Here is a 13,522-nt window from a genome sequence, read left to right as displayed (position 1 = left end):
AGCAAACAAACCAGTGAAAATTCCTGAGCTGGATTCTGAATTTGGCACTCTCCCAAAATCCTGATGGAGTTGCAGCATTTTTTCCTAAAGCCTAGGACTGTTTTGTGCAGACATAATAGAGGGAGGCATATCCTTATGGCAATTGCTGCCGCAGATATTATTTAAAGTGTCTTAAGAGTGCAGCAGTCTAAAAATTAAATGATAAATGGGCCTAAAAACCCCTATGGTTTGGCCTGATTGCTCATATTTCCTCTATTTGTTCTTTTGTTTACTTAATTGTTCTCACTTTTCTGAAAACCAAGATGTCAACTGACTTCTAAAGAGAAGAGAGCATTTAGATGCTATAGTACCAACTATTTAGGCCATTACTATTTTCTACGGCTCAGAATTTTGATAATAATAAAGACCGATTAGATGGGAAATTGTCCAAGTTCATCCCATATGCATACATACATACATGCATGCATGCATACATACATACATTACATACATACAAAACAAAGGTTTATAGCAGCTGCTACTCTAAAGTATGCCCAGAGAATGATCTGCCCAGTAACCTGGAGTTACGGAATGATCCTTTAGCACAGTGTTGTCACGTGACATATCGTGACTTCACACACACACCCTTTGCTAAATTGGGGAAAATGCATCTGGGCCATGGGCCGCAAGTTTGACACCCCTGCTCTAGCAGATCATTAGCACACTAGCCAAACAGAATAGCCAAACATAAATCCCTTTTGCATCCTGCTGGGTATGCAGAGTCAAATACCAAACAGGTCCATGAAATCTTAACCATTTCTCATGGGGCAACCTCAGCATGGATATTGAAATTCTCAAGATAAAAAAATGGTATTCCAGAGCGATAACAACTATCATCCTGGATAGAGTTTGTTGTTCAATGGTGCACTGAGTGTATCCTTACATTTTCTTAGCTGCCTGAATACAGCAGCAAATATAGAAAATTGGCAGATGTGTTGGATGGAGCTTGACCAATAAAATGAATATAGTTGCTGCACCTCCTGGCACCTTTTTAAAGAGTCTATGTCTTTCTTTGGGTTTGTGTGATAGCTGCATCATCCCAGGAAAATGTTTTCATTACTTAAAAAGACACATGCCTTTGCCACCACATCCTTAACACTTCTTTAACTCAAAACACATTCTTTCCTGATATCAGGAAAAGGTGCAGCAAGCCATTACCATATCCCTTCCCAAGCATTTCTTCTATAATTTGGATCTGAATAGCTGCACAATCCTGTAAGATTCCCATAACATCTAGTGTGATCAGACTAGCTTTGAAATAAAGACTCTTCTAAAACTCATCGCCCCTAAAAGGAGACCCATGTTAAACTGTCTGGAATTGATTGAAATTGCAGTCCCCAAACATCTGAAGGCACCAGATTGCCGCAGATAAAACAAATCTATCCCACTGACAAATTTCATATCTGCACATCTTTGGGCCATACTGTTTACTATTTCCCTATTCTACCCTCCTCTATTATTCATTTAGCTTACTGTACTAACTTTAATTTTCTGCCGCTTTTCAGTTATCTGATATACAAAGCAGTTCGCATCAGTAAAAGGTAGACCACTGACATAAAATAAGAACTGTGCACATCTTGAACAACAGGAAATCAAGTCAAGAGGTGCAGCTGTCTTTTCCAGAAAGAGATGGGTTAAGCAACTGCAGCAATGATGGTGTCATAGACAGAACTTGGAAAAAATAGTACCAAATCCTGCAGCTGCTTTTGACAGAATCTCTATCCTTCGTGCCATTTCTTACTCTGAAAATTTAGCAAATTCCATTAAGCCTTCTTCAAGTTAAGCTCAACTTCTGGACAAACATCATCCACTTTTGTTACTGTCTTTTTTCTTGGGGGTGGTGGTGGTGGTTTTTGACTTCCAGAGTAAATTATGGCTGGTATTTCTGGTCATCTAGATCCAATACTACTTAGCTTTTAGAACAGCCAGTAGCTGGGCAGACTCCTTGGTAATTTTTAAACCATTCTCAAGGTTGTAAACGTGCAAAGATTGTACAGTACATAAAGGAGATGCTGACTGGGAGTGGAGTTGTGCTTATGCTCAAAGGACTGGTGTGTAGTTAGGGAGTGTTTTTTAACCCGTGCTTTCATTCAGTTTGTAGGTCAGAGCAATGGTTTTCTAAGATGTATTTGGTTCCTATCTTCCCAGCATGCAGGAAGTTGGCAAAACACATCTTTTTCTACATTTTATTTCATGATTTAAGTTTGGTTTTACTTTGGTAAGCACCTATTTTATTGTCATTCTTTATTCTCTCCACATTTGTTGCAAAATGTTTTGAGTACTGGAGTTAATGGAATAGTAGGGCATCAATGCAATAATAATGTGGTAGCCACACTTACCTTAAAACTTTCACGGTTGCCATCATGATAAAGACTTATGACAAAGTTCAGTTTTCACACTAATCATTTGGCTGATTTTGATAGAGTTGCACCAAATTAACTACTGTGGTTTAGTCCATATGAGTCCAAAGACTGAAAGTGACTCTAAAATGCCTGGATAGTTGAGTCAATCTTCTGATTTGCCAATACCTATGATTTTTGACATTGCTAAGAGAATGAGTGAGTTCTGGTTTGTATAGTAGACCTTGGTTAAACAACATAGGTTATTGTGAACTCTTAAAAATACAAAGGCATATTTGGTCATCTGTTTTAAAATTTATGGAAGTGGATTCTATAATACACGTTTTATAGCATCTACCGGACGATAAAAGAGCATAGATGAACAGGGCAGGAACTTACTGATATTCTCTGTAATGAATACTCATGTGGTTTTAACTTATATCTTGGTACAAAATTATGGATATGATTTCCTAAGAATCCACATACAGTTGTTTGGAAGTAAGAATATAGGTATACCAAGGAGAGATTTAACCCTTCCCTCCCCCTTCTAAATCCTTAATGAAAATCATTCTATAAAAGCATCATTTGAATTAAGAAAAAAATTCCATTGGCATCAACTGAAATTTTATCCAGGTGGAAACCCACAATTCAGAAGAGTAATTTTCATGAGGGTTGCGGGAAGGAATATTAAATTCTCCATCTTGTCTGCTGAATTTTTGATAACTGCTGCTATTCCACAGCAATTATTTGCATGTTAAAGGTCATGCATGTTACATACAAAAAATAATTAATAAATTATTTGGATTCCATGTTAGAGCTGAAAAGAGTTACGTAAGTATATAAATGCCATTGTGGAATTTATTTACAATCCAGCCTGCCATAAAAATGCAAATATAAATTGTTACACAATTATTGAAGAATAATTTGAAGATTAATTTTATCCAGCTTTTTGTATTATCCTAAAAATCTCTTCCAATACCAGAATTGGAATGAAGTAGTTAAATGTACTTGTTTATTCAGCAACAACATTCTTAACAAATTGACATATAAAAGACCTCTAAGAGCAGGAAAGTGAAATATGTTCAGACCTCCCTTTCCTCTTATTGCATTGCAATCCCTTGATGTAGTTTTTATTTAAAATAGTTTATGTAAATAAGTTGGTAAACTGAAAATAGCTGCTTTTAATTTTAAAAAAAGTACAAATCCATCTGATAATATGAAATACTAAACCATACTCTTGATACATGGGGCCTGGGGAAACTGCCTATTTTTTTTTAAAAAAAACCTAGCTTAAATCTGCCATGTACACGTACAGCATTTAAGTAACTGGGTATTGCAATTTTAGAAAAACAAATTAGGAGACCTAGTCTGAGTTCTGTGACTCTGTTATTTGGTCTTTACCAGATAAATTTGGCAGGGTTGTCACATCGGTTTCTATAACACATACTTGCACTACTAAACTTTATGCCAGCAAGAAAGTTAAGATGCTAAAAATAAAGAATGGAAAGTGTTGTGACCTTTTTGAAGAGAAAACAAGAATGAATGCATGAAAGCCTATTTGCCAATTTGAAAACAATTTGGAATGCTTTGTTAACACACCCTAAACCATGACCCCAGTTGGAACATTACAATCTTAAAGAATAAATTAGAAACCACAGTTGAGCAGATAAAATTACAAGTAGCATAGATTTGGAAACTATATAATAAGGTATGCATCGGCTCTAGTTGTTGATACCCAATGGTGAACAATGCTGAACAAATCTCAAAGACCTTCCAATAATAGTTTTGAAAAGAGAAGAATGACTTAGGGGCATCCTGAAAAGTTTGTGGCTTCATATTGATTTTCATCTATTTATTTTGATAATATACAGCAGATGATGATTACTAAACTATTACTTTTAGAGAAAATGTTTATTTCTACTCCCAAATAGCTCTCCCTAACCTAACCATTCAGACTGAAATAAAGGGAAATTTATTTAGGTTAAATATATGGGAAGATTTGTCATCATAGGAAGACGAGGTAATATTGGCAAGATTCTCTGTTGGCTCCTTATTCACATATCAAATTAGATTGTTTTTGCCCAGTTTAAAAAAGGTATAATATAGTAAAACGATAATCCTGCCCAGAAACACTTATGACTGGGCAGGATTCTAATAGATGATTGTAACCAATTTCTGATCAATACTTATTTGGAGCAAGCAATGCACTTTGAAGCTACTATTAAGGATGACCCAGAAGTTATAACAATGTAGCGGATATGTTTCCTGATAGGCCAACTCCATCATGTGAGAATAACTTATCTGTTAAGAGGCCCAATTGAAATCAAATCTGCAATTTGCCAAAATCTTATCGCCTCACCTTGTCTGGTCATCTTCATAAGGAGGTAATAATGGTCACTCCTCATGAAGTTTTTGAGCCAAGGAAGCCTCCAAAAGGCGAAAAACGGCCAAAAATCAGCTGGCCAGCACACACATGCACGCTGGAGCTGACAGGGCAACGCCTTGCGTGCCCTCAGAAAGAGCTCCGTGTGCCACCTGTGGCACACTTGCCATAGGTTCACCATCGCGGCTCAACACTAAAGGCATTTCTAAAACTAAGCAAAAAAATGTTGTTCCAAAAGATATTTAGCCCTTACTATAGTTTAACTGAATGGTACTTACAACTTGCTAGATTGGTATTAACTATCATCTTTAATATGTTTGGATTATGGCAGATTAAAAATATTGTTAAATAAATAAATATTTGTTATATGAGGTATCCACAACCAAGTCTCTGATTCATTTTTCTGTGTTGTATCACTGTTGTGTATCTTGGATAGGCTGTGATCAATGTACAGGAAATCCTCTCACTAGTATCTACTGAAGAACTTCCAGAGCACTTGTAGACTTGATTTTCTCCAACCATGATCTTGCCTCTTATGAAACTTCATTATCAGCTCATAAAATGTCTTTTGCACCCTTTTGCTTCTTTCTCTTTCTCCCACTGACTAGGGAGAAATGACATGGGTACTTTTCAGGGCTACCAACTGCTTCCAAATTCCAGCATTTTTCCATTTCAATGCGTGAGGTTGTTTTGGGTAATAAGCTTTTAGAGTCTTTTTTTTAAAAAGCTGATCTTAGTAATTACCTAACAAATTTCTCTCTGAAGCAGTCAGTTCTGTAACACTGTATTCACTCTTTTGTCACTTATGGTTTGGCAATGAAACAGAATGGTAGTACCAAGGATATTTCCTTTAAATTTGGTTCGTTTATATTATGGAATATCAAAGATGCACACAGTGGGGCCTTCTGTCTTTTATCTTCACAGGAGTAAACTGAACAAATAGCCTTGGGACTGTGTATCTTGAAATTCAGTTGTAAACTCTCTTAAACATACAATATAAAGTATTACAAGCAAAAACTATCATTAAATATGCAAGGGACCATCTTAAATGTTAAAATAGTAAATGTTAAAATTTCTTATTGAAAGTATGCAAGTGTTTCAAAAATACATTACACTGATATTATACTGACATTATAAAGCCAACATAATATAATAAGAAAAAGATATATTCATTGGTTATGGACCACCATAATAGTAAACTGTTATAAAAACCACTCAAAACGAAATGTTTCTTAACAGAAGTTGCTCTCTCCCTGATTAGCGTTGAGCAATCTGTTTAATTTTTCAGACAAGAACTATGACAGAACAAACATAATCAAGCCTGAAATATTAGAGATTTCTGAGCTCTGTATAGGATAAGGACTTTGAACATTTTATCCAGCCCTGCCATTAAGGGAGGAACAACTAAGTCTACTCAAATAAATTAATTCTGGGGGAGGTTTACAATTCATTGCTTGAGTAAGCCAAACAGAACCTAAACATTGTAATAATTTGGAAAGTGTTATAAATCTGATTACACTACTTCACCTTTTGAAGAATTTGTCTGTTAAAATGAGGGGTTTTTTTTAAAAAAAAAAGAAAAATGAGCTGAAGCCTGAAAAAAGGAGTGCTATTTCAGTGTTTTTTCAAGTTACCAAACTGTAATTTACACCTGACCACATATCTCAAAATAAAAACAATTAGTTTTCTTAGAGAAACAGATATCATGGGAAAAAAGTAAAATACGGGCATGTGGCTTTTTTCTACTGAAATTGTCATTCCACAGTTGTTTTCTTTTCCCTATCCTCTTCCTCCCCAGCATTCATGGCCAAAGCAAAACATAATCCTCACAGAAAAACATTAAACAATCCTCACACTGAAGAAGATAAAGAGAAATAACAGGTAAGCGTACATATGCACATTTAAATAATTTCTTTCAAGTTCGCTTTGTCCTACAAAAGACAGTAATCAAAGTTAATGTATAAACCTACTTGTAAATTACATACTGTAAATACAGTGAGTAATTTGACCCGAAGCATTTTCTAGATGACCTTGGCTATCTTGAAATAAGTTAAGATGTTGTGGACCTGGTTAGTACTTTAATGGGAGACTGCCAAAAATATTAAAAAGCTTAAGCTAGGCTAGGAAATTGCAAATAATCAAACCACAATTATACAGTTGTTAAGAAAACTACGTTGATGTTGACCACACAGTCATCATAAATTGTCTGCAGCGTGAGATTTTATATAGAACATATTTTTATAAAAAAAAAATTAAAATATCTGAGCAAAGTGATACTTTGTTATTTACAGCAATACAGTTGTAACTGAGCACAGAAAGTATAATTGTAAAATATTGAAAAAAAGATACTGTGATCTGTTCTTTAGATCAATATGGATGAGCCCAGAACCCTTGCAAAATATGTTTTCCAACATGCAAGACCAATTTTCATAGAAAAGGAAATCATTCTTCCAAGGATGTATTGGTTGCTCTTATAATGTAGACTGATTAACATTTTGGGAGAGCCAGATGTCATTTAATCATATATTTCAAGCAGGAATTAGGAAGCTTTGCAAGATAGCCCCTACTGTGTTTCCTTCCTTTTTCTGGAGACAACTGATTCAAGATGTACAGTATTTCCTTTCCAGTCTCCAAAATGTTATTTGCGCTTTGATCAAGAGAACTAAATATTAATTCAACTTGATAGAAAAACCTTTGAACTAAACTGGGATACCAGCTATCAAATTATTCTTTGGGGAACATGACTGTGGTTCCATGGTTATCACTTGGACTGAATAATTGCTTTGTTCCACACTCCAAGCCCGGTCAAGGTCCACCAGTCCCATGCATTGTTTACCTAAAATATATGAACAGAATATATGTATATATTTGTAATTGTTACAATATTATGTATAGAAACAAGCACTTTGGCAGCAATTATATTATAACATTTTTAATGAGACACTTCTCCTGTAGGAATATTGCTTTCTCTGTATCCTAGGCCCACACTCCAAAGGCCTTTGCAGTAGTTAAAGCAATCCAAATGGCGTTGTATCTACTATTCTTTTAAAATTCTGAAAGCCAGTAAAGATGTTACACTTAGACTTGGAGAGACCCAAATTCCAGATCTCCCACAATCATAGTAGCTTACTGGTTAACATGGGCCAGAAATCTCTCATCGTCACCTGTCCTATAGGGTTATAGTTGGAAGGAAATTGGAATGTATTTTGGGTTTCTGGAGGTATATAACAATAATATTATAATAATTGACAAAATACTAATACCTTTGAATGCTACTTTGTAATCTATCTTTGGTCTAAATAAAGTTTTACACATTGACTAATTTTATACATCTGGTAACTACCATGCTTTATATTGTATACAGAGGTAAATCCCTGTGATAGTCATATCCAGAGACAGAATGGTATGGAAATTATTTTCATTTTGTCAAGAAATTGAGAAAGTAGAAGTAACAGATGAGATTTTTTTTAAAAAATGTATGGTTTGAAAGAGTAATTTGGGTTGGAAACATAACAAAAGTCTTAAAGGGAGGGAGTAGACAGCACAAATTTAAGCATTCCTTGGTAAATATTTTAAACTGAGTCCCACCAGTTCAAAAAACATTACTTTCAGGGAGGACTAGTTAAGATTAAGCTTAACTGTGGCCAAGTGTATTTCAGTACCTGTTTTTAGGGAACATATGTTTCGTGCTAATCCGATCTGACCTTCCCCCCACCCCACCCCCAGTCATCTGAAAATAAAACTACACACCCATTTGCAAGTTTAAAAGGTGAAGAAAGACGACTGAAATAGAAAATACTTTTAATGGAGCCTAATGTCAAGTATCACATCAGAACTAACAAGACAAGTATAAGAGCACAAAAGTTAGAGGGAGGGAAAGAAGGAGTTTTCAGAAATATATCCTTTCCTTATTTTATCTGTGAAGGGACTGCTGAAATGCTGAATCAACATTTAAAAGCGCACAAAGACACAGCCATTCCACCCATCCTTATGTGACACATTTCCTTTCTATATCACCAAAGTATTGGAAAAGGTGCTCACTCCCAATTGGTGAATGACACCTTTCAAAGGCACAGCTGTGTTGATAACAGCATAATTGGGCTAACTTTAAAATCTGTCAGATTTACTGAGAGATACAAAAGGTTAAAATATCTTGGAATTTCCTTATGTACTCTGAACCACAGAGACTAAATATTTTATGCAGGTGTCAAAGCAAATACTTGTACTGTTGTTAACACCTCTGTTATACAACCTGTAACTAAACACTTAATTGTTAGAACAATTAATCAGTGGAACAACTTGCTTCCAGAAGGTGTGAATGTTCTAACACTGGAAGTTTCTAAGAAGAGACTGGACAACCATTTGTCTGAAGTGGTATAAGGTTTCCTGCCTGATCATGGGGTTGGACTAGAAGACCTCCAAGGTCCCTTCCAACTCTTTTATTCTATTCCTTTCATTAATATCCATCCTCATTTTTTCTCCTGATTAATTATGCACCATCAAGGCATTGCTTTATCTTAACAATCAGATAATTTTTTCTGTTACTCATTGCAAATATTTTATGTCAAATATTTATGGTTCACTTTTGGATCACATGGCTTCCTTAGATATTTAATAATAATTAAAAATAATATAAGCTAGAATAAAACTATAGAACTTCATTTAAAGTTTTAAAAATAGTCAAAATTAGCATTAGAATTTAGTCAACAGTCAGTTTTTCAAGGCAAAACAATTAGCTTTGATATAATCAAACAATCACCAAGCTCCAAGACTAATAGGCATAAAGCAAAGAGTTTGTTACAGAAAGCATAAGAGATAGGAGAAAGAAGTAACTAAAATTAGAGTGGGGATAAATAGGGAGCTGTATCTTCATGCTAACAGACAGCAATCAGTCCATAGTGAGTTACTGGTATGCCATAAAGATTCCTAACTAGCTATGCCTGTCATATGTCTTAAAGACATAAACTAAGGATGAACCTAGAGCCTGGTCAAGCTATGCCATCAACTATTTGAAAATTGCCTGGATCTTACCAGTAAAATCAATATTTTCTGTTCCGTTCTGCCTTACAGTGAACCTAATAATTTGTGTTGGTTGGCCTACCAGTCTTTTGTAATTGTAAATAATGCCTCATTTTATTTTTTAAAAACTTTATAGTGCTATGTCTGATTTATTGATTTAGATAGTATGATTTCTATACTATCCATACTAAAAGCACATTATTGTTTGCTTTTTATGAGTCATTGACCACTTTGGATATCTATCTATATATTATACATAATTAAATTGTTCAATGTTATAAATGTTTAGCACAAGGAACAGTCTGTGGTTGAGTGTGATATTATTACCAGAAAATCAATTTCACAGATAGCACTTATTGTACATCTATCAGAAGAATCAGGAAATAGATTTTGCAGAGAGAAGGAGAGAGGAGGCATGGTTGATAAGAGATTGGAATAGCACATACACTATTATAACTTCTTTTTAATAAATATGTCACAACCACCCATTAATAGCAAGCTAATCACATCACCAAATACAGTGCACATAATCTCCACAACAGCTGTTCTGCAGAAAAGCATACCTATTTGCCTGCGTTCAGGGGGCAACTGGACAGCTGTCTGATCAGCAAATCTGCAAAGAATCATGTGCTCCTAGAATAAAACACACACGCACACACACACAAAAGGTCACAGGGATTTCTTTTTACTCTACAAAAATAATTATTTTAAAAGGAGTATCCAAAAATGAAGGTTTATCTGTAGTTCTATTTAAAATTATTATCAGAAGGTTTTGGGTTACACTGAAAGTCAATGAAAGAAGGCAAGGGAAAATTAACCCAATGTTTCTCTCACTCAGTCAAAACTGGATACAGCTACTATAACTGCAAATGAAAACAGCAGGATTTCTCCACTGGTAAATATTCTTTGGAAAATGGAAGGCTTGCTTCAGGAAACATATCCGGACTGTATTTTTTTATCTTTGCTTTTACTGTTAAAACAGTAAATGACTTTAGCCCACTTGTAATGCCTTTTGTATTATTATTTTGTGCCTTCACCTTCATTATTCTTGACTCTTAGATAGGCATACTACTTTGAGATTCAGTACAAAACTCCCAGATGAATTCATAATGCTGTACTATGAGCTTTTGAAGATTTGATTTGTTTGGCTATTAATCTCTACCAATAGAGATTAACTTTCTCCCTAGAGTCTGGAACTGGGATTCATCAATGCCAGCCACGTGCTGTAATTGACTGAATACATTGTGCATAACATGCTTCCTGCAGAGAAGACCTTAGAAGTGGGTATATATAAGGTCTACTCCCTGTTAAATGAAATGGTAAAGGTTAATGCCATGACAGTATTTGTATTATTTTTATTTTTTTCAATGTATGCTTTAGTTTATAGAACAACTGTTTATTTTTTGTTTTTAAAACTACACTGTTTGACGCTACATTGATTTAGGTATGAATTATTAGCTCTGAGATCAACATAGATAAAATTTGAAATCAGTAAATTAAGAGGGAAATGTATTGTAAATATAGACATAGGAAGACATATCAATGCTCCTACAAAAAAGATGCCAGGCTACCACATCAGCAATGGACAATTCTGAATAGAATTAGCACCTCACATGGTGTCTGCCAAGATTCTCTGTATAAATGGGGCATAGCATTCTCCCCTCAGAGTGACTGCACGGTCCCATGTCAAACTGTAGGTCACATCATGATTGGCTGTAAGCAGGGGGCATATACTGGTCCAGTATCTGATTTTTTTTAAATGTAAATGATGCTGTGCTTCAATGACTAGTTGGCTTAGTCCTGTGATGGGGAACTTATGACACGTGTGCCAGAAGTGGCACACAGAGCCATCTCTCAGGGCACACCAGCTGTCGCCCGTGGATCTCCCGGGTTGGTCTTCACGCACGCATGGATGCCAGAAACCAAAAGACCAGCTGACCAGAGTACATGAGCACACTGGAAACTGTAAGCTCAGCTTCCCAGTGCGCGCACTGCTCTTCTGGTTTTCGGCGCTCCTTTGCACGCACGCTACTCGGTGCCGAAAGGCTCACCAACACTGGCCTAGACATTGGTATTTGAACATTTATATTTTATTGCGTTTTATTAATCTAGGTGAAATGTTTATATTGCTAGTTCCCTGTATGAAATGACACACACACAATGTACACATACCCTGATCACAGTGTTTTTGTTTGTATGTTTATTTAACAGTGTAATTTAAAATAGAATTAAATAGAAATAGAATTTGATTTCCCTACCATTGGCAGAAATAACACTAACTAACTATTTTCAATTCTAAATGTCTGGGAAACAGAAGATAAATGTAATATTTAGAAAACTGCCATAATTGGAATGAAGCCACCCTAGATACGTTAATGGATTTAGGTGTGTAAAGTGCTTCCTCTTAGGAAACATTAGCTTAAGTGAGGAAACTGGTTATTTAAACCAAGACTTTCTATTCAAAAAAAAAAGTTTTATCATCTGGATATTTATTCCCTTAATGGAACAAAATCATTTTATTAAGTTGTACAGCACATTTTCCTAATTTCTCTGGTATCCTCTGCATACAGTCATGATATCACATAGCTCATGCTCTAAGTGAAAAAAAAACTGATTGAATGCCTCTATTCCCAAGTATATATCTTAAGATGAGTCAATATTTGACTCATCAATGCAAATAGGGAGACCACTTTATCTGAAAGGCCTGTAAGTGAAAAAAATGGCAGTTTAATAAAAAGTTAATCATTCCATCATGTTTCCCTTGCTCCTCTTTTCTAAATAGTTCTATGTTACATATATGTGCATTTAAAATTTAAACAATATAAGGATACAAGGAATTTTCTATAAGAAAATTCACATACTCTCAGTGACCTCAATTTACTCTGGGTTGTTGTTAATACCATTTTGAACAAAAAAAAGGATATAAATGCTTTTAGTTTCATTTGATAAATTAAAAAAAAAACAGGTTGGGATAAACTATGGCGTGTGTGACAATGTCTAGACACCAAGTTGGCTTCATAGGAATAATTAAAAGCATATCAATCCAAACTGGAAGGGTTCTCATTAGGGCTGATACTACCAAGTTGTAAGATATAAACTTGGAATTGAGACACCATCTGGTGTAGATTCACATAAAATGCTACAAATAAATTGGACTGATTTTGGAATGTCTTCCTGGCACAAATGTCCTTTTTAAAAAAAAAACTGTTGTACATTTATGAAAACAATCTGTTTCTTAAAACCTGCAATGTGTCACTATGACACATTTTCTTAACTTCTGAATTTGCTATTTTCTTATCATTGCAATATTCAATGAATTCAATGAAAGAGGAATTTTTAGAAATTTTAAAAGTGGAAAAATATACCGTACTCATGATAGAAAAAAGTTTAAAATAATTTACATTAGTAATGTTTTATTTATTTTTACTTAAATAATACTTCCAGTCCAAACATGTGTGAAGTAAAATGTTGTCAAAACACAAAAAGAAATGTAGAATGTAAGTCTACATCTTTTTTTATTTTTATTTCAGGACATGTTAAGGTTATGGACATGCCCATTGCAGTGAATGTATCTAGAAAATAACTTTTGTAAATGAAATGCCTTTTAAGTGGTTTCATCTAAATAAATGTTCAGAATAAATTAATAAATTATGTGAAAAGATTAATTCTCTGTTCTTCGTCCCACTTCCTTAGTTGTGAAATTTATCTATATCTATATCTATATTTATATCTATATATATAT

At 34.7% G+C, this 13,522-nt stretch overlaps 1 protein-coding gene across 2 annotated transcripts in view; it reads right to left on the bottom strand.

Moving 5' to 3' along the window:
- Nucleotides 1-3,221: 3,221 nt before the first annotated feature.
- GSTCD (glutathione S-transferase C-terminal domain containing) overlaps nucleotides 3,222-13,522 on the bottom strand; it is a 41,443-nt gene continuing 31,142 nt past the window's right edge. For both annotated transcript variants that reach the window (XM_032224103.1, XM_032224104.1), the window contains exons 12-13: nucleotides 10,344-10,413; nucleotides 3,222-7,597 (exon numbers count right to left, since the gene is read on the bottom strand). In XM_032224103.1, coding sequence (XP_032079994.1) covers nucleotides 7,461-7,597; nucleotides 10,344-10,413 — 207 coding nt within the window. In that variant the 3' untranslated portion in view covers nucleotides 3,222-7,460. The remainder of the gene's footprint in view (nucleotides 7,598-10,343; nucleotides 10,414-13,522) is intronic.

Source organism: Thamnophis elegans, chromosome 9, assembly GCF_009769535.1.
Source record: "Thamnophis elegans isolate rThaEle1 chromosome 9, rThaEle1.pri, whole genome shotgun sequence".
Lineage (NCBI taxonomy): Eukaryota > Metazoa > Chordata > Lepidosauria > Squamata > Colubridae > Thamnophis > Thamnophis elegans.
This window is presented reverse-complemented; position numbering and strand designations above follow the sequence as displayed.